The sequence below is a fragment of the Rhincodon typus genome, chromosome 15, assembly GCF_021869965.1.
Source record: "Rhincodon typus isolate 14 chromosome 15, sRhiTyp1.1, whole genome shotgun sequence".
NCBI lineage: Eukaryota > Metazoa > Chordata > Chondrichthyes > Orectolobiformes > Rhincodontidae > Rhincodon > Rhincodon typus.
In genome coordinates this window covers 60,205,238-60,227,418 of record NC_063346.1, presented here as the reverse complement: position 1 = coordinate 60,227,418, position 22,181 = coordinate 60,205,238, and the positions used below count along the sequence as shown (strand labels likewise).

Here is a 22,181-nt window from a genome sequence, read left to right as displayed (position 1 = left end):
TGATGGGACAGCAGCAAGTTCACTCCCAATCTCCGTTCCCCCTGCCCCACACTTTTCATGCCCCAATGAAAACTGCTAGTTTTGGAAACCAGGGTGGGAATCATGATTCTGAGTCCTGCTGGCTGTTTTCAAAGGCTGTCGGATACACTTGGACCCTACGCTGGGATGGGAAAACGTGGTTCTAGTCATTGTGCGAAGAAATGCTCATGGCTGGCAATGACAGTCTATATAATTGAGCAGCCTTGCTTTAAGCACAACCACAAACAATGTCCTTGTCTGGGTCCATCCAGTGGGTTGCCACTATTACAAAATTAGCACAGGGCAATATACATAGAATATCACTTGGCCCGTCATATCAATCAAGAAAGTGATCTCATTGACTTCCACTTTCTGGGATTCTGAGATTCCTCAGAGGTAGTTCCAATCTCCCTCCAAGAAATTTTGACAAAAATTTTCAAGGTCAGTAGTATTTGAGGAGGAACAGAAAAAAAACAGGGAAAGGCTGTTTAAGAAAGAACTCAGCTCCATTTGAAGTGGCAATGCCCTATGTGCCTCCAAGCCATGGTGGTAAGATGTTGGTAATGCATCAATGTCACGAGGTATGGCTTTCTAGTGTACAGTAGGAGCAGTCATAGAATCCCTATAGCCCAACAAGTCCACACTGACCCTCAGAGCACCCACCCAAACACATCCCCCTATTACCCACCTAATGTACAAATCCCTGAACACTACAGGCAATTTAGTATGACTAATCCACCTAGCCTGCACACCTTTGGCCTGTGGGATGAAACTGGAGCACCCGGAGGAAACCCACGCAGACACGGGGAGAATGTGCAAACTCCACAGACAGTCGCCCGAGGGTGGAATCGAACCCGGGTCCCCAGTGCTGTGAGGCAGCAGTGCTAACCACTGAGCCAGCGTGCCGCCCACTGCTGTGGAAAAGGTACCCCCAGCTTGGGCTGGTCTCAGGTAAGTTAAGATTGGGGGGTGTGGGGGCAGGGGGCCCGGTGGGTGGTGGGAAGGGGATGTGGGGGAAACGGAGCCCCAGCAACAAAAAAAGCTGCGTTTACATGGCACTGTAGCATAGCAATTAGCCCATGGCATTTCACAGGGCTATCACGATCAGCATTTGACACCATACTATGTAAGGAAATGCTAGGAGAGGGAACTGAACGTTTTATGGTCAAAGACACCAGCTTTAGTGAGCATGTTAAAGAAAGCAAGAGGGCCACAGAGGCTTAGAGCAGGATCTCCTGAGTTTAGGATTGAGGCAGTTGAAAGTAACAGCATCCAGTGCTGGACAGAAGGGAATCGGTGAGGCGTAGGAGATCAGAATTGAAGGAGCGCAGATATCTGGGAGGGTTGTGAGGTGACATGAAGTTGCAGAGATAATGAAGGGTCAAGGCCATGGAAGGATTTGAAAATGATGAGAATTTTAAAATTGAGCTGCTGCTTATGCAGAAACAACTGTAGGTCAGCAAGCACAGGAGTGATGAGAGAATGATATTTGGTACAATTTAGGCAGCAGAGCTTTGGGTGAGCTGAAATACTTATGGCAGATAAAAGCTCCCCACACTGTGGCTAAACTCTGCCCTAACGCGAGTGAGAGCGGGAGATGTTTAATCCTTTCCTTCCAAAGCTGTGCCTGTTTGATAAACAGTAAATCAGTTGTTTAGTGCCACCTATTGAGAACAAAGCTTCATAATCAGAGAGTCACAGAGTCAGAGATGTATAGCACGGAAACAGACCTTTTGGTCCAACTTATCCTAATCTAGTCCCATTTGCCAGCATTTGGCCCATATCCCACCAATCTCTTTCTGTTCATATATCCGTCCAAATGCCTTTTAAGTGTTGTAATCGTATCCACCTCCAACACTTCCTCTGGCAGCTCATTCCATCCACGCACCACCCTTTGGTGTGAAAATGTTGCCCCTTACGTCCCTCTTAAATGTTTCCCCCCTCAACTTAAACCTATGTCGTCTAGGTTTGGACTCCAGTTCTCTCCCCACTAATCCTTGCTGAAACAGTACCAATTACAACTGGTTACTGTCAGCACGACAGACTTGTACAAGCAAGTTAATAGTTAGATAGGATATGCCTGTGCAACAAATGTTTGACAAAAGAAGAAAAATTATTTAAATGTAATTTATAATCTGTCATTATATTAATATATCATTCTAAACAGCAGTCCTGTACTTCCTGCAGCATTGCGTATTGTCTCGTTCTCCCAGGGTCTCAGCTTCATGTGAGCTGAACTCACTCAGCACACTGAGTCTCTAAATCCCTTTCTCCTATCGTTTCAACAGCTTCAGGGAACAGGAGGAGCCTTGACCCTACAGTAAAACAGGGACTTCTCTGCCTCCCCCACCTCAAATAAATCAGGTTGGCTACAGCCCCACCACCCTGTCACAGATTCCCACACCTATCTGAACCTATACATGAAGTTTACATACTTTAACTGATTGGGATTCTGTATCTGCACAAAAGCACAGGATTTTAAATCTCATTGATACTTAGTATTAAAGGTGAGAGGAAGACTTCCTTTTATTCACCCTGCACCTTGCACATCCTTTCACATCAGGATTGGATTCTTCAGGGTCACATTGTTAAGTAAAAATAAAAGGCTGGGCTGCAGAACTGACCAAAGTTTGTACCATTATTGTGTTAAAACAGACACAAGAAGTTAAAAAAATGTATTCATTTAATTCGCTGGTATCATGATTTATATCTACAGAAAGATGTCAGGCACTTTACAGGAGCTATGTTTCTTTTAAGGTTTTAACAAGATTTATGGAAGCCTAGGATAAATAATCCAAACAACATTTCCCAATCGATGGCACAGCCTAGAAATAGTTTCAGGCATTAACCCTATCGCAGGCTCTGCAAAGATCATTACTGTTTCATTACTGTAAATTAAACCTTCATTACTGGCTGCTTCAATCACAGAGTGCAGTCATTTTAATTTAATTACTAATTGTCCACTGCATGTCATGGTCCACACTGTGTATGAGAATCTATTCTTCAATATGTTAGAAATGAGGTCATCAGCAAGTGAGTGGGATTTTTTTTAATATATGAAGAGATCTGCATTGGAACATTGAGAAAACGATCAGGGCTGGATGTACGAATGTGTGGAAGTGCTTAGAAACCAGTTCTGCACAGCACAAACTGGAGTGTTTAGAAATAGTGAAGATCCCTTTCCATTGTCCCACCTAATAGGCCCAAATCCTAAGTTAAATACAAGAGGGGCCATCCCTAATGAACCATCTTCCATTTTCCACGTCAGTCAATTGATCATCTCATCAAGATTGGCACTCGAGTGCAACATTCAGGCAGTTTGTGTGCTTTGGGTTTAAGTCCAGATGAAACCAGCCAGGCACATTTAGAAGCTCCCTCCAAACACCTGAATCCCACCACCCAAAGCTAAATCTGGCTCCAGCACTCTCAGCTAAAAGGGTATAGCACTAATCAGCCAAGCCAGACAGCTCTCTGGCCTGATAGCATTGGGTGTTTACTTCCCTATGTCCTCAATGAATTCAGCAACAGAGTCAGCAGAGGCTTTCCTGCTCCCACAGGCAACTCTCCATTGACCAAACCCAGTATTAGGCTTCAGAACCGGCCATAACACTAACCACTCCTAACACTGGGTGCAAATCCCAGCCTATGAGACCAGCATTTCAGGGAAAGTGTGATAAACTCTGGCCATCCCCTGCACCAGCCATCCAGAAGTTATCATTCCAAGGTTTGCGAAGCACGATCATATTGGTCATATAGAGGCGCACCCACAGGCCCTTCTCCACTGCCGACATTCATATCTGGATTCTCCATTATCTGTGTCAGATCCAATCAGTAATCCATGGGCTGACAATACCAGACCATCAAGTGTGTTAGTTATGGGGATGTCTGCTAACACGTGCTTTTCCTACCCCACTTTCCACTCCCGGCGGTCATCTGTCTTCATGCTTCAGCTCAACTCATTCAAGTTTGTCGGTCATACAAAGTCCATGTCTGGTGGAACATTAGTTCTTTTGGTGCTGTGTGTTTCCTTGTCATTGTCCGGGACAGCTTCATCTCCAGGCTGCTTGGCATCATGGGCCTGGATGGTCTTGTTCAGTTCCTGGTGAGCTCGACGCACTAAGTATAACATCATGGCAACACTGAAGAAGATCTGGAGGAAAATGGACACAAGGGGTCAGAGTAAAATCGTGTGAAAAGGCATCTTCACACTGTGATACACTTACCTGTTCAATCATACTGCCGTCAAGCACAGAAGAAAATTAATTTGACTTCTTCATCTTATTGTCCTCCAAATAGCCCTCCCCTCAGCCCAGCTTCCCCGCTAGCCCCACATCTCCATTCTTCATATGCATGCTTAGAAAACAAATATGGCTTGGCTGTTCAACAACAGGGGCCATCACAGCCCAGTCACACTCTCAACTGCCCTCCGTGCAAGCACACAACGTTCAGCAGGGCCAGTGGATAGTGATCTGTTGAGACATTTTCTGCTGTCCTGGCCCATGGGATTGAGGACAATTGCAGTTCCACCACAGACTCTCTAAGTGAGCACTTTGCAAGGGATCGAGTGGGGGAGTCTTCAGGCCGAGAACAAAATCAAAGTACTGCGGATGCTCAAAAAATATAGAAAATGTGGGGAAAACTCAGCAGGTCTGGCAGCATCAGAGTTAATGTTCCAATTCCCAGAAGTGGGTTCTAAACCAGAGCCATTTCAGACTTGAATCGTCTCTGTAGATCTCTGCACAGATCTTCCAACTTGTTTAGCTGACTATAGCAGGCAAAGATCCTCATACCCACACAACCTCATCTTTTAGCTGCACTTCACGTGAGGACTTCAAATAGTCAGCATTCTCCTCGTGAAACTACTGGTGATTAACTAATATTAAACATTGGGCAGAGTTATGCTTCAATGAATGGCCCGGATTAAGTCTGTATTTCCCTTAGGATTATATTCCCAGCGGCTGGTCCACAGACCAATACAAGAAATGTTGCTTATGTAATGCTGGACATGTTCAATATCTACTTACAGTCTCTTACTCTGACCTTCTCATTTCAACATTGGTCCTTCAGGAAATAAAATTGCGGAACTAAATGCTCAAACAAACAGGGCATTTGCAGATTATTTTCTAACTGATCTATTCAGTGATGTTACGACACACCTCTGGAGTAACTGGTGTGATAGCCTAGGCCTCCTGGCTCAGAGGTAAGGACATTGCCACTGCACCAGAAGGGCCTACCAGGGCATGTTCACTCATTGTGAGGACACTTAGAATACCAGTTCCCCAACGGGGCAGCACAGTGGCTCAGTGGTTAGCACTGCTGCCTCACAGCATCAGGGACTAAGTTTGATTCCAGCCTCGGGCGACTGTCTGTGCGGAGATTGCTCGTTCTCGCCGTGTCTGTGTGGGTTTCCACCAGGTGCTCTAGGTTTCCACAGTCCAAAGATGTACAGGTTAGTTGGATTAGCCATGGGAAATGCAGGATTACAGTGATAGTGTAGAGGGCTGGGTCTGGGTGGGATGCTCTTTGGAGGGGCGGTGTGGACTCAGTGGGCCAAATGCTTCCACACTGTAGGGATGCTATGAAACACCACCTCCTATTGGAATACCCTCCTGAAATACAGCAGCCCCCATCTGTGGAGTGGCCCCTCCCATTCAGATATGTTCTCCACCCCACACCCCCAGCCACCGCCTCCCATTCAGATGGTCTTTCCAGAGAAAAGAGCCACGGAGTTTCACAAATAGATGGAGGAGCCAGTCTGCCAAGGATGTGGCCTCAGAGAGGCCTACCTGGGCCTGTAATATCACTCAAACAGGTTTACTGCTGGTTCACACACTGTCAGTTTGCATTCCAGTCAGCCAAGCTACAAATTACGATGAAAGGCCATGTTCCAAGAAAACTGCAGGATTTCACTTTTCTGTGAGTCTAAACTTGCTTATTAATCACAGAATTATTACAATGCAGAAGAACACCATTCAGCCCATCGTGCCTGCACTTGTTCTATTACCTAGTACCAATCTCCTGCCTTTTCCCCATACCCTGTTCACCATTTCTATCCAAATAACCATCAAATGCCCCTCTTGAACATTGAACATCTATCCACCACATTTCCAGGCAGTGCATCCCACACCCTAACTACTTGCTGTGTGAAAAAGTGTCTTCTCATAGCCCTCTTGCTTCATTTACATATCACTTTAGATGTGTGTCACCTCATTCTTGTTTCTTTTATGAGCGGAAATAGTTTCTCTCTAGCTACTCTGTCCAGCCCACTCATAATTTTGAAAACCTCAATTAGATCTCCTTTTGTCTGAGGAGAACTGCCTCAACATCTTCAATCTATCCTCATAACTGAAGTTTCTCGTACCTAGAACCACTGCATTGTGTACTTATTTATTCTTAGGATGTGGTTATTGGGAGCAAATCCAGCATTTACTGACCTTCCCTGGTTACCCTAGCGAACGCATTGGTATTCCTACAGCATTAGTTGGTGAGGCCCGGGGTTTTGGCCAAGAGAAGATGAAGGATTTGTCATATTCCAAGTGACTGTAGATTTGATCCTTCCACTTTACAGCCAGCTTTCCAATTGCAGCTTTCACATTAATTTTAATGGGTGTCAATTATTCTACGCACAAGCACATGCAGCTATATTCTGGTTTACTCCTGAGGGCTTCAGCAACAATGGATTTACTGCATAAAGCAGAAACTTTCAGGTTTAAGGAATGCAAGTAGTGCAAACCATACATCATTTAATACTCTCCATGTTCACTATCTATCGATGCAACAGATAAGCCACTATATCTCCCAAAATGGTCATTTAACCTGTTTTTCAGTTTATCAAACGCTTCGGGTTGCAAACATGAAAATACAGCTGAGTGGCCATTCACTTACCATTCACAACCCAGCATTGTCGATAAAAACACAGACATGAAAAGCATTTTTAATGCCAAAGAGCCCAGTGCTTCACAAGAGGAAGAGCTAGATGAAAGATAAAGAGATGATGTGCTAGAAAAGGAAACAAAGAGACTGTTAACTTCACAACAGCAAGAGTGATCAGAGAGAAAGGAGGGTTAAACAGATAGTCAAGAGAGTGGATGGAGGGTGAGAGGGATTGCATGGGGGTGGTAGGGAAAATGGATGAAGTGAGGGACAGTCAATGGATAGAGTGAGGCAGAGTGCACAAAGAGATGAAGGGAGAGTGGGCTGAAGGAGTGAAGGAAATCGACCGAGAGAACACGGGAGATTGGATGGAGAGAGACAGGGAGATTGGACAGAGGCAGTGAAGGAGAACAGCAAGAGGGAGTGATTGAGAATGTACAGAGGGAAGGAGAATTGACAGAGAGATTGAGGGAGAATGGGCATGGAGAGTGATCAGTGAGAGTGTGGTCAAACAGAATGAAGCAGAGTGGACAGCCGAGTGAGGGAAAATTGACTGTGAGGAAGAGAGAATGGACAAAGGGAGTGAGGACAGAGAACATCAGGAAGACTGGACGGAGAGAAAGGGAGAGAGGGAGTGTGGACAGAGAGACAACCAAGGGAGTGTGTACAGTGGGAGCAAAGAAGAGACTACAGAGGGATTGTGAACGGAGCAAGTGGGGAAGCGCAGATGAAGGGAGTGGGAGGGGCGCGGACGGAGGGAGTGGGGTACAGCAGACCAAGAGAGTGAGGAAGGATAGGCAGAGAGCGCGACGGACAGCGGGCAGTGAGAGTGGATGGGGAGAAGAAATTAGGGTATGGACAGATGGCGTGTACACAGAAAGAATAGGGGAGCGTGGACAGAGAAAGTGAAGCAGGTTTGACAGAGAGAGCGAGGAAGAACGGAAGAGGGAGAGAGTGAGAGTACACTGAGGGAGGAAGCATAGGAAGAGGAAATGAAGAAGAGTGTACTGAAAGAGAGGGGGTGTGTAGGAAGAAAAAGGATGAGGAGAAGCGACAGAGAGAGAGTGTGAGGGAGGGAGGGTGGACAGAGGGACTGAGTGAGAGTGCACAGAGAGAATTAGCAAAATTGTTCAGAGTGTGTGAGGGAGAGAGGATGGAGGTAGTGACAAAGAGCGGACTGAGGGAGTGAGGGAGAGTGGACAGAAAGTAGTCACAGGCATTGACGAAATTGGGACAAACAGTGGACAAAGGGAGCGAAGTGGATTGGATGGTGGGAGTGAGAAAGACGGTACAAATATGGAGTGTGTGTGAATGTCTTGTGAAGAGTGGCTTGGTAGCAACTTGAGGTGAACCAATAGTGAGCAAAACAGAAGATAAGAAACGGGAAATGCAGCAGTTGATTTTACTGCAATAAATCAGACAGTTTGTTCCTCCAACATTTTTTGAAAACTTTGTGCTTGTTAATTCTGAGAGATTGTTACCTGTAATATAAATGCCAAGTAGCCCTCTGGACTTCGATGATTTACCACATCTTCCAAGGTCCTAACAGTACTGCCCAGGTAAGAGTTGAGGATCTGAGAGGGTAACAGACCCACAGTGGAGGTGGCCAAATAGTGCAGTGTTTCCAACTTGCTGATCTGAACAGAAAACCCAAAGACACTAGTTACCACTCACAAGGAGGACATTATATTTAATAAAGTATTATTAATCATTGGCATTTTAAATAAGTCAAAAAAATTTTTAAATTTTTTAAATGATAGTTCTTGACTCTTCTTTCTCAGAAGCATTGCCTCTCTACTTGCCTGGGTATCATTCCCATTACTCATTTGGAATCCAGTGAAACAAAGACTCCGTCTCAGAAAACTCAACCAATCTGGTGTCACGACCAACAAACATTCCTCATACAGTTTTACATGGTGCACCTTCAGTGTTGCTGAGTCAGTGACCAACAAGGATGTAAAGAAGAAACAGCACTCTTTGGCATTAAATTGGCTCACTGTCTGACTAAGCCTCAAACACGCAGTCAGGAATTTCAATGGTTCGCAAATGACAGAGAAGAAATTCTTCCTCATCTTCATCTTAAATGGGCAGCACCTTATTTTGAAACTAAGTTCCCCTGGTTCTAAACTCCCCCATGAGCAGAAATATTCTCTCAACATTGTTTTATTCATTCATGCAATGCAGACATTGCTGGTTGGTCCATTCCTAAATGTCTCGAATTAAGTGATGATGAGCGACCTTATTGAACTGTCATATGTGTGGAGTGTAGGGACACCTGCACTAGGGAAGGAGCTCCGGGATATTGACCCAGCACCAGTGAAGAAACAGCCATATATTTCGAAGTCAGGATGGAGTGTGACTTAGAAGGGAACTTATATTTGGTGGTGTTCCCATGCATTTGCTGCTGTCACCTTTCCACGGAGCTCACTAGGAAGATTATGATAACATCAGCTCTCACTCTTCTAAATTCTAATGAGTACAGGCCCAACCTATCCATTTTGCGTATCAGGAAAGGATCAGTGGTTTGGATTTCTTGAAGGCTTTTTAGTGGTCATTGAAAAGAACGCAAGGTCTGGATATCATTCAGCAAGCAGAACTGCCACCACAGGGAAAGGTTGAAGGGAACCTTAAGATGCATTTAACAGGAAACTGGTTGAGCACATGAGGGAGAAAGGTGATTGTAATGGTGGATTTACAAAAGAAAAGATGGGAGACTTGAGTGGATCAGAAATTCTGGCATGGGCAAGCTGGTCTGAATGTCAATATGAAACGGAAGTCATTTTTGGCAAATTTGTTAGGGTTTATTGAGGATGTAACAAGCATGCAAATAATCTGGATACTAGTCCTCCCTTAATTTATGCCCTGTCATACAATGTATCCGCTTTTGGGAAGCCTATTAATTCTGCCAATGATCTCTGGCCCTTGTTATTGCTTATCATGACTCAAATGAATCATGTTCCCAGAATAAATTAATTTCTCGCTATCAAACTGAAATCATCCTTATTAAACTGAGCTACTCCACCTCCTTTTCTTTTCTCACTATCCATCTGAGATGTCAAGAACTTCCAAATATTTGTTTTCCAGCCTTTGTCAACTTTCAATTATGCATATTACTCCCAAATGCTTCAATTTGCACTATCAATTCATCCACCAGTATGAATTCAAATAGTGTCCTTTAACCAGTTTGTCTGCTTTATTTCTATTTGCTGGTGTGTGATGTCATGTTTGAAAATTAGTTCCTGTCACACTGGTCATCATTACCTGCAAGACTGCTTTGTCCTTTCTCTACGGCTTTCTAAATCTCTCCCCATTCAAACCCCCTCCTTACTATTTACTTAAAAGCCCTCTCTACAGCTGTAGTTCCTCATTCACCACAGCAATAATCCCAGAATTGTTCCAGAGAGGTCCATCCCAATGGAACAGTTTCTTCTTTCCCCTGTGCTGGTTCCAGTTGTCCAAGAATTGAAACCCATTATTTCCACAGTAATCTTATGAACCCTATTTATTTATGGCTCAGATAAGAATAAGGAAATTACCATGTTTCTGGTTCTCTGTTTTAATTTATTCCCCAGCTACTTGTGTTACTTATCAAAATCTCTATGTCACTCGTACCAGTGTGGACCAAACTGGACCCTCCCCCTCCTACTGCAAGTACCTTCCAGCCTCAAGGAGATGCCCTTAACCCTGGCATTGAACAAGTAACACAGTCTTTGGGATACTTGCTCTCAGCTAAAGAGAACAGCATCCACCTCCTTAGCTATAATGTCTCCTATTACTACATTCCTTTTCATTTTCCCCACTTGGTACAGAGGGGGAGCATCCATGGTCCTCTGCTCATCTATCCTGTTGCGTCTACTCTCATTCACACAGACAGCGAGAAGCTCATGACAAGTGAGGGGCTAAGGGTTACCCTCTGGATTGCCATACCTGCTCTACTGATAGTCACAGTCATAGCCTCCTGCCCCTGATGACAGACCAACTCTGATGCACGTAACGGATGTCATTGCCTGCTGGAAGAAAAAGTGTTAAGGAAACTTTCTCCCTCTCTGATTCATCACAAGGTGTGAAGCTCAAGCTCCAGCTCATCAACTCTGTGCGGTTTCTCAAGCAGCAGGCATTTACCGTTCTTGTGGTTGCTGTGGATCACACTGTGTGTGTGCAAGCTGCAGCACATTACCTTCCTTGTCATTTTTATTTTATTTTCTTTAACTAATTTGGTTTTGAAGTTTCACTCAATTATCCAATCATGTTTTTAACCAAGACAACAGCCTTGTTTAGTTTAGGAAATAAGTTTAGGTCTTTTCTGTCACTTTGTGCATACCTAACCCGTCTCGGAGTCAGAGTTTTGAGAATTCAAGTTCTGGAGGAACATGAACACCTAACGTAAACAGAGTGCAGTGGGGCTGCTAAATCACAGGGAGTGTTGTCTTTTGAATTAGATATTAACCCAATAGCACATCTGCCTTTTCTGTGAAAGATTGCATGGCACTGATTTGAAAAAGAGCAGGAGAGTTCTCCCCAGAGTCCTGACAAACTTTATCCACCAACATCAATAAAAACAAAACAGCTTAACCAACCATTAACTGTTTGCAGGACTTTGTTGCACAGAAATTGCCTGGCAGGTTTCCTACATTGCAACAGTTGACAATACTTCAAAAGTACTATTTGGGCTGCTGTATAAATACTGTCTTTCTGTCTGTCTTTAGTCCTGTGCCATGTGATTGATGCACTTCAGTCTTTGATTCTTAAAGTAATTTATTACTGTGGCTGTTCTGGCAGCAATTCCCACCATTCAGAACACACCAATATATTGTGTGGGCTCAAAATAGAGGCTCTGCACTGACAGAATCATAACACTGTATAACTTGCAAGGTCAGGTCCATAGGGAAGAACATTCAGCAGCTCGCCCTGCAACTCTGCCAAAGTGTTTGCTTAGCTCAATACACTAAGCTCTTCAAGGTCTAGACAGTGCATTTTGTACATTATCTAACAGCTATCAACTGTGGGCCTGTCGTCATTAGCCACTACATTCAGAATCTCAAAGCAAATAACACGTTTTTAAAAGGAGACTTTTTTCACCATTATGTTAAAAACATCTCTCACTCCAGCTGTGTTCAGTGATGCTTATGAACCAAAGCCATTAAAGGAAAATGTCTATGATGCTCTCTAGCTGTTTGTGCACTGCTATATCGGACATTAGGTTTTTGACCTGGACTTTCAAACAGACGTGCATGAGATAAATTTTTACAACCTTGTTACGTTTCCTGAGAGGTACTTTGCTCTACATTTGTCACCCATTCATTTCACAGCTCTGTTCTAATGCCTTACTGAACAACCTAACAGAACATAACATCCACGAATTCCTCCCATTGAGACAATAAGCCAAATTTCTTTGGAAAAGTAATGGCAAGTAATCAACATGCATTGATGTCTGTAAAGCAGACAGCAGGTTCAGGGAAAGCAGACAGATATTGTGATTTGAAAGCTGCCAGAACCTGTCAGCCATTTTTTGCCACTCTACCACTGGGTTTGCAAGGACAGCATCTCACTCACAGGCCACATTAATTTGAAGTGCTTGCTGGGCTTGCACATTGCCCAACAAACTTACCACAGAAAATTAAGGCTCATAATTAATTGCTCAAAGTACTCTTTAAGCAGCAGAATTATTGTTCAAACAAGGTCAACTTCTCTCATCTGGAAAGGAAACACTTTAGAGTATCACGTCTCATTTGGGAGTATGTTCTTCTTAGACATTAAACTTCAAACAAAACTAACATTTTTGAATTTGTTTGTAACATTCCTTTGTCTTTTCTTTCTTCTTTCTTAATCTAATATTTCTTGTCGTCTTATTTCTTTCTTCATCAATCCTAAGCTTATTTCCCAATCATTAAGACTCACTAGTTGAGGAAACACATTGTTGATCTCATTGTTCCCAAAGGTCCTAGATGCTGAGTTTTCTTCACCACGCTATCCACAGCTTGCATTTTTTGCAAGCTGCATAATTAATTCTAGTTGTGCTGAACATTAACAGTAAGTCTAACAACTGATGCTGCGAGATGACTCATTCCAATGAGATTGGAGGTATGAATCTTATTGTTGTTTGCCAGAAGCACTTAGATTGAACTATGTCTAGACCAGTGAAAAAAAAAACAAGCTTCCCAATTTTCCAGAAGCCTAAGTTTAAAGGCAGCGTATTATAAAGCATCAAATTTAATGCACAGAATAAGTACAGACCCTTCAGCCCAACTGACTGAGGACAGTGATTACACATCATGTTGTTTATGGGCCTGAAGGACTGAGTGAGGACAGTAAGCACCAATCACTGTGATAATGTCACAGGAATCTGGTCAGAGTAAAAGGTCAGAGACAAACCTGAGGCTACCATACTCTTAACTGTCTCTGCAATAATGCAGGCCATATTCTCGGAAGCTGTAAAAAGTGCAGCAATGCAATGAAATTTGTGTTGTTCACTTGAGAAGACTCTTTTAGTTACTCTAGATAGGTGGTCATCCTCACCCGTAATAAGTCACTGAGTTTGAAGGAATCCACAAAGACTCCAGGATATTGATCTAGTGGCAGTGAAGAAGTGGCGATCATAGATCAAACTTGCAGATAGTGGTGTTTTCTTGCATCTGCTGCTCTTGTTTCCATCTGGTAGAAGTCATCCATTTGGAAGGTGTTATCAAAGGTTGCGTGGTGAACTGATGCAGCATGCGGCGATGGTGCAGGGTGTGAATACTGAAGGCTTTGTCTGGAATGATGTTGAATTTCTTGAGCGTTGTAGGACTTTCATTCATCCAGGCAAATGGAGAGTATTTTATTACACTCATGACATGCAACTTGTAAATAGTGCACACACAATTAGAAGGTGAGTTACTTGCTTCAGGACTCCCAGCTTCGGACTTGCTTTTGTAGTCACAGCATTTATATGGCTGCTCCAGTTCAGTTTCTGTCAATTATGACCCCCAGGATGTTGATGGCTGGAGAAAATTTAGCAATTTGATCCGAATGTTACTCTCCATTTATCAACCCAAGCTTGAATGTTATCCATGACATTTTGCTTTTTGACCCTTGCAGCTTCAGTACTTGAGGAGCTGCAAATGATACTGAACATTGTGCAATCATCAGCCAACATCCCATTCTGACCCTGTGATGGAGGGAAGGTCTTTGATGAAGCAGCTGAAAATGGTTGGGCCTAGGACACTCCCCTGAGTAAAATCCTGGATCTGAGAAGATTGGACTCTAATGACTACAAGAATCTTCCTTGGACTCCAAACAATGGACAGTTTCACTTGAAATCCCATATCAAATTCAATTTTATTTGGGGCTCCTTGGTAAGAACATAAATAAGCACATCAGGACATAAGAAATGGAAGCAGGACTAGACTATTTATTGATTCAATCAGTTTGTGGCCTTGATGTCACTTTCCTGGTCTGTTTCCCCACTGCCTTTGAGACTCCTGTCAATCAAACTCAACCTTGAAGATATTGAATGACCTAGTGTCTACCGTACAAAAACTAATGACCAACTGAGAGAAGGAATTATTCCTCAACTCAGTCTTAAATGGAAGACACCTTATTTTTAAACTCATTTTCTCTAGTTCTAGATTCACCTACAAGGGGAAATGTCCTCTCAATGAGTGCCCTGTCAAGATCCCTCAAAATCTTGCACGTTTCAATAAGACCACCTCGCTTTCTTATGAACTCCAAAGAATCCAGGCTCAATCCTTTCCCATAAGCCCAGCACTTCATCCCAGGAATCACTAGTGATTATTTTTTAATTAAATGCTTCCCAGTATGTGCATCCTTAAGTAATAAGATCAAACAGTACAAGAAATGCAGTCTTGGTCTTACCAATGCCTGTACGTTCATAGCAAGACTCCCTTACTTTTCCACCTATTCAATAATGGCCAAAGTTACATTTGCCTTCCTAATTATTTGCTATGCCTGTTTGCTGACATTTTATGATTCAAGTTCAAGAATGCCAAGGTCTCTCTGTGATGAAGCATTCTGTAGTGTCTCTCTATTTAAACAATACTCTGGTTTTCTGTTCTTCCTGCCAAAGTTGACAACCTTATATTTTTCCATTTTGCACTTCATCTGCAAACTTTTTGCCAACTTACTAACTGATCTATAGTTCAATGCAGACTCTAGTGGGGTGAATTTTACTGCCCATTTTGACAAGTTACACAGAAGGATTCAGACTGGTTAGTAAGGTTAGATCACATGGGATTCAGAGAGAGATAGCCAATTGGATACAAAATTGGCTTGATAATGGAAGACAGAGAGTAGTTATTCAGACTCAATGCATGTGACCAGCAGCGTACAGCAAGGATTGGTTCTGGGTCCACTGATGCTTGTCATTTATATGAACAATTTCGATGAGAATAAAGGAGGTATGGTGAGTAAGTTTGTGGAGGAAACCAAAAATTAGTGGTATGATGAGGGGCAACTTTTTCACACAGAATGCATGTATGAAATGAGCTGCCAGAGGAAGCAGTAAAGGCAGGTACAATTATAACATTTAGAAGACATTTGGACAGGTACATCAATAGGAACGAATTACAGGGATATGGGCCAAATGCAGGTAAAGAGGACTAGTTCATTTTAGGATACCTGGTCAGCACAGATGAGTTGGACAGAAGGGTCTGTTTCAGCACCATTTCACTCAAGTCCTATCTAGGTTTCTAATGCTACCTTCCCAAACTTGCTTCATTACCTATGAACCATGCCCCTATGGCACCTTGCTCATCATACCTTCCCTCTTGCCACAGGCAGAGGTACTTGCCAGAGCTGGGACCTGCCAGGATTCTAGGTGCCCGTTACATCTTTGAAGGCCAGCTGTGAACCCAGTCAAGCAGTGGCCATCCAGAGTTGCCCTTCATAGTTTGTGACAATTGTCCCTGATGGGTGGGAAAGAGGGAAGTTGGCAGTCTGTTTTCCTGACAGGCATCTGGACGTCCAGGTGGATGGATGGGCCGCATGCAGTTGCTGCCAGTGGAACATGTCCCAAGATGGAGGGCCAGAAGGGCAAGTGATGTGCTGCGGCCTCCAGGTTTCAGCTCTGACTTTTATGTTCGGAATGGTTGCTATCTCATGCTATCCAGTGGATGGGAGAATGGGAAACTATAGAAATAAGGAACCACTAAACAAAAAGAAAAGAACTACGATGCTGGAAATCAGAACCAAAAACAGAAATTGCTGGAAAAAGTCAGGTGTGGTAGCATCTGTGGAGAGAAAGCAGAGCAGCACTGCTGAAATTATTTCTGGCTCACAGATGCTTCAATGTGAATACATCCAAGACAGGGAGTTAAGGGGGAGGGTGGTTTGTGGGTTTGGTATTCACCTGGAGATGCACTATCCCACATTTGATGTACATGAGATTATCATGAGAACTTGTTCTCATGTTAAGCATCAATAAATTGATCTGCAAAATCAGCACTGTCACAGCCTTTTTCTCAAAGAAAATGTATTCTCTCTCCACCCCACTCTGCTCTGCCTCTCTCCGGCCAGCAACCTCCATGTGGTATTATTCTCCATCTGTAAAGCTAGCCAGTGAGGAGTGAGGGAGTATTCCTGTATGACGACACCACATGTATGCCAGGTTTTTCAACACAAAAAAATGAGCAACACCACTGGCCGGCCTTTTTATCTTAAAAACTCACCATCAGCCAAGGCACAGGCCAATTGGAATGCCTCTACTTACACTAACCTGATCACTAAACTTGGCAAGGAAAGACAGATTCAGCTGTGTGATGTGGTGGGCATGGAGCAATATTCAGTTTGTTAAAATATTTTGCACAGTCTCAGTACTTTTAATTTTCATTGCATGTGGATTCCAGAACCTTTCCCAGTAAATGAAGGAGTTAGATTCCACCCTTTTCCTGTACTAAACTGAAAATTGCAGAAGAGGCACTGCAGCTCACAGTGGAAAGATGTGAGAAGGGAATGTTCACTAGTGGGAATATTGCCAGAGAGATTCAGCATCAGCTAACTGTGCTTATTCATGTCAAAAGAAGATGAACAAAGTACTGACACAAATACACGGCTGGGGGAAGACAGCAACAATGGCTATTTGACATAATGATGCATGAAGCAAATTTACTCATGTATTAACTGCCTATAAATGGGAGTAAGTTTACTAAATAATAGCACTTTAGGGAAATGTTATTTATCTATAAAGATAGAGCATCTCAGAGACTTTTACTCAACCTTGAGTACGTTAGCAGGAACAAGTTTACAATAGTGAGTTTGTTGCACATCAACTTTCTATACAGTCAATCTCAGGCACTGCATATAATAGATTGATTGTGTCAATGCATTGATGAGTAATGAGTATTTGTGAATCATGTCAATGTTTCCTGTTCCTCAAATTTCTAATACAAGGATATTATTACATTTAATATGAGTAACAAAGACGTCACAAGGTGGTAATTTTAGCTGACAATGCAATCAACATTACACTGCTTAAGTTACTTTTTCTTCCTTTCTGTGTGACAATCAACAATATTCTGAGGACATGCAACCTATAGCAGAAAAATTCAGAGCAGTGCTCTGGGTAATAATTGGTTCAAAAGGAGGAATCTTCGCAAGGGTGCTGGTAACTTGATGTCCTTGCAAATGTCACGGCATAAGGAGAAATAGGAAACTGTCTGATCTGAGTAAAAACCTTTTTTTTTCTGATTCTGTATGCATTGGATGTAAAAGGGACCATTTTTATGTCCTGTGCCAAATCCAAGTGATAACAAGCTGATATATCACCTCGAATGCAGGATTCTGACTGTTTTTCATCTTCCTCTATTCAAATCTCTTTTGATTTACAACACTGTCTAGATCAGTAATGAAGACAGGAAAAAAAAAGAAACTAGCCAAGAGTTCCAAGTGGATCAAAAACTGTGATTTTTGAGACATTCTATCTATAGGTTGATGGAAGAATTAGGGAAACTGATAACCTGCTCATGCATCACATGTTGCAGCATAATATCTATGAACAGACAGAAATGAACAGTTCTTTTTATGTCAGGAAACTATGAGTAAAATGGAAAGGGATGTTTTTGGCTGCCTTGATGGTGAGAAGAGCTCCTTACAGCGGAATAATATACTAATGAAGGCTGACTTATAGTCACTACGAACTGTGCTAGATGGACACCTTCTTCATACCAGCTTCTGCCAGGCCAAATCCATACAGGATACAATAGTGTTTTTCAATGTGGAACAAGATACCAAGGCCTGATATTAAAACCTTCCCCCAGCCCTGTAGAACAGTGTGGATGGGGAGGGTTTCTGATGAGTTCCATGAGCATATGTAAAGCCCCTCACCCGCACTCTCACACTGTCCAGTCTCTCCAACCGACTGGGTCTGAATTTATGTAGACACACTCCCTAGAGGAGCTGGGGCCTAATTTGAAATGTGAACTGGGACCCAGTTGATGACAAGTGCACCACTTCAGGTGTTGGTCTGTAAAGTCTCTACACTGGCAGGATAAATATGGGTGGCAGATACTTCCCACATGCCCTCCCAGTTTAAGTGAAATTATAAAAGTTTCTTACAGAGTAGCGGGAGCAAGTGTCCTGACATCACCAGCTGACCACTAACTCTCTGTTTCGTTTGCTGCCATTTCTAACATATCTTGTGGAGGGGTCGGTTTCTGTGGCTCTCTGGTTCCTGCATCACTTACAACACGTGCTCAATACCACCAAGATGACAATTAGCCCCAGCACTTCACCCACAGTGTCCAAGTGGGAAAGTGTATTAGAAAAAGGCCCATCCCTAATTCAGTGACTACATTAAAGTCAAGGCTTGCAATGGGCAACAGCATGGGATTAAACTGAGAGTAAAGGTTCCTCAACACTGTCCCCAATAAACACTCCTAAGACATGGACAGCACACGTTTATGTACAGAGTAAAAATTCTTCCACCCTTTTAAACTAAAAGTAAAATTTTCTTTACTCTTTAAAATGAAAGTAAACTATAAGTAAAGAGCCCCCAGGACTGTCCCTATCAAACTCTCCCAGAACAGGTACAGCACGGGGTTAGATACAGAGTAAAGCTCCCTCGGCACTGTCCTCATCAAACACTTCCAGGACAGGTGCAGCGCAGGGGTTAGATACAGAGTTAGGCATCATCTATACCTTTAAACCAAAAGTACAGCTACCTCTACGCTGTCCTGATCAAACACTCCCAGGATAAAAACAGCAGAGGTTAGATACGGAGTAAAGCTCTCTTTATCTTTTTAATCTAAAAATAAACTGAAAGCAAAGCTTCCTCAACACTGTCCTCTTCAAACATTCCCAGGACAGGTACAGCAAAGGGTTAAATATTGAGTATATCTCCCTCTATTCTTTTAAACTGAAATTAAAGTTCCTATTACAGTATCTCTGCCAAACACCCCCCATGACACTGGGTCAGCTACAAAATAATGCTTCCTCTACGCTTTTAAAATGGAAGTAAAGGTCCTTCGACTCCCAGACACTCCCAAGACAGGGACAACACGGGGTTAGAATCAGACTAAAGCTCCCTGTACTTTTTTAAACTGAAAGGAAAGCTTTCTCTACCTTCTTAAACTGAAAGTCTTTTTGACAAGCACAGAACTAGGTTAGATACAGACTAAAACTCTCCTACAATGTATCCTTCAAAGCTCCCAGGACAGGGAGAGCACAGGATTAGATAGTAAAGCTTCCTGCTCTCTTTTAAAAAGAGTAAATCTGCCCTCTACTTATTGAAGCTGAAATTAAATCTCCCTTAACACTATCTCCAGCAAACACTCACAAGGGCAAGTACAGCACAGGTTTGATAGTGTGAAGCTCCCACTATTAAACTAAAAGTAAAGTTCCTTCTACATTGCCCCCATGAAACACTTTCAGAACAGACACAGCACAAGGATACATATAGAATAAAGCATCCACCACTCTTAAAGAAAGACAGATATCCTACTCTTTGAAACTGATATTAAAGCTCGAAAGCAAAGTTCCCTCCTCATTGTCCCAATGAAACACTCCCAGGACAGACACAGCGCAGGGTTAAATATACACTGTAAAGCTCTCGCTACACTATCCCCATCAAACATTCCCACGATAGGTACAGCACAAGGTTAGATACTAAATAAATCATGCAGGAAATTAATGGATGATTTAATCCATATGAGGCTGACAGAGGAATACTGACCAAGACATTCGTAAAATTCTTCAAATAATACCCCAGGGGTTATTGTATAGCTTCCTAAACAGGTATCATGTCTCTTCTAATAGACAGTGCCTCAGAGTGAAACCCTCCCTCAGCAATGCAGTGAAATACTAGCAGGGATTGTGCCGAAGCTTTTGAAACAAAATGGCCATATCCTTCTGATTGACAGGAGAGTGTGCCACCACTGGATTGAAACCGACAAACATTTAGAAACCAAGGGATGTGGCCGTTGCTGGCTGGCCAATGTTTACTGGCTGACCTTGAGAAGGTGGTGGTGAGCTGCCTTCTTGAACCATTGCAATTGGTGTGCTACAGGTCCTACACAAGGCCCTTAGAGTGAATTCCAGGATTTTGACCCAGTAACCTTGGAAGAACAACGATATATTTCCAAGCCTGATGATAGGGGAGTTGACAGCCTAGTGGTATTATCGCTAGCCTATTAGTCAAGAAGTTCAGCTAATGATCTGAGGACTGGGGTTCGATTCCTGTCCCAGTAGATGGTGGAATTTGAATTTTAAAAAAAAAAGTCTGGAATTAAGAATCTACTGAAGCCATGAAAACATCGTCAATTGTCAGAAACACCCATCTGACTCATTAATGACCTTCAGGGAAGGAAATATGAGATCCTCACCTGGTTTGGCCTACATGCGAGTCCAGATACACAGCAATGTGGTTAACTCTCGACTGCCCTCTGAAATGCAAGCCACTCAGTTGTGTCAATCGCTACAAAATCTCAACAAAGAAATGAAACTGTACAGACCCCACCAGGCATCATCCTAGGCATCAGAAAAGACAACAGCAGAAACAGCCCTGTTGACCCTGCAATGTCCTCCTTACTAACATCTGGGGGCTAGTGCCAAAATTGGGAAAATTGTCTCACAGACTAGTCAAGTACAAGCCTGACATAGTCATATTCACAGAATCATATCGTACAGACAATGCTTCGGACACCACCACCACCATCCCTGGACATGTCATGTTCCATCGGCAGTTCAGACACAGAGGTGATGGCACAGTGGTGCACAGACAGAAGGGAGTTGCCCTGGGAGTCTTCAACATCGACTCCTGACTCTCATGGTACCAGGTTAAACATGGTTAAGGAAACCTCCTGTTGATCACCAGGTATCATCTGCCCTCAGTTGATGAATCAGTACTCCTCCATGATAAGCAACACTTGGAGGAAGCATTGAGAGTGGCAAAGTTGGGTAAAGGATTGCAATATCCAGCACCATAGTGGCTTGGCGACAGCGTTACTGACCTGACAGTGGTCAGGTCTTAAAGGACAAAGCTGCTACACTGGTCTGCAGCAGGTGGTGAGGGAGGTAACAAGAGGAGAAAACTTATTTGGCCTCTTCCTTATCAATCTTCTGGCTGCAGATGCATCTGTCCATGACAATATCGGCAACAGTAACCACTACATAGTCCTTGTGTCGATGGAGTCCCGCCTTCACATTAAGAGTGATCGAGAGGTGACAGATGGGGCGATTGGATTTGTCCTGCTTTTTGTGTACAGGACATACTTGGGCAATTTTCCACATTATCGGCTAGATACCAGTGTTGTAACTGTTCTGGAACAGCTTGGCCACGGTAGCAGCAAGTTCTGGAGCTTAAGTTTTCAGTAATATTGCCAGAATGTTGTGAGGGCCCATAACCTTTGTTGTATCCAATGTGTCCAACCGTTATCATGTGAAGTAAACTGAATTCACTGAAGACTGGTATCTGTAATGCTGGGCACCACTGGAGGAGGCAGAGATGGATCATCTAATCGGCATTTCTAGCTGAATACTGCAGGGAATGCTTCAGCCTTATCTTTTGCACCGATATGCTGGGCTCTTCCATCATTCAGGATGGGGATATTTGTGAAACCTCCTCCTCCAGTGAGTTGTCTAATTGTCCACCACCATTCACAACTGGATGTGGCAGAGCTTAGATCTGATCTGCTGGTTGTGGAATCACTCAACTCTGTGTATCATATGCTGCTTATGGTGTTAACATGCAAGTAATCCTGTTTGGTAGCTTCACCATGTTGATATCCCATCTATAGGTATGCCTGGTTCTGTTCCTGGCATGACCACCTGCACTCTCCATTGAACCAGGGTTAATTCCT

At 43.2% G+C, this 22,181-nt stretch overlaps 1 protein-coding gene across 1 annotated transcript in view; it reads right to left on the bottom strand.

The window, feature by feature from the left end:
* Positions 1–2,683: 2,683 nt before the first annotated feature.
* Positions 2,684–22,181, bottom strand: part of LOC109937383 (transmembrane protein 64-like) — a 32,014-nt gene continuing 12,516 nt past the window's right edge. The window contains exons 2-3 of the mRNA XM_020535962.2: positions 8,373–8,528; positions 2,684–4,168 (exon numbers count right to left, since the gene is read on the bottom strand). Of these exons, the coding sequence (XP_020391551.2) occupies positions 3,992–4,168; positions 8,373–8,528 (333 nt within the window). The 3' untranslated portion in view covers positions 2,684–3,991. The remainder of the gene's footprint in view (positions 4,169–8,372; positions 8,529–22,181) is intronic.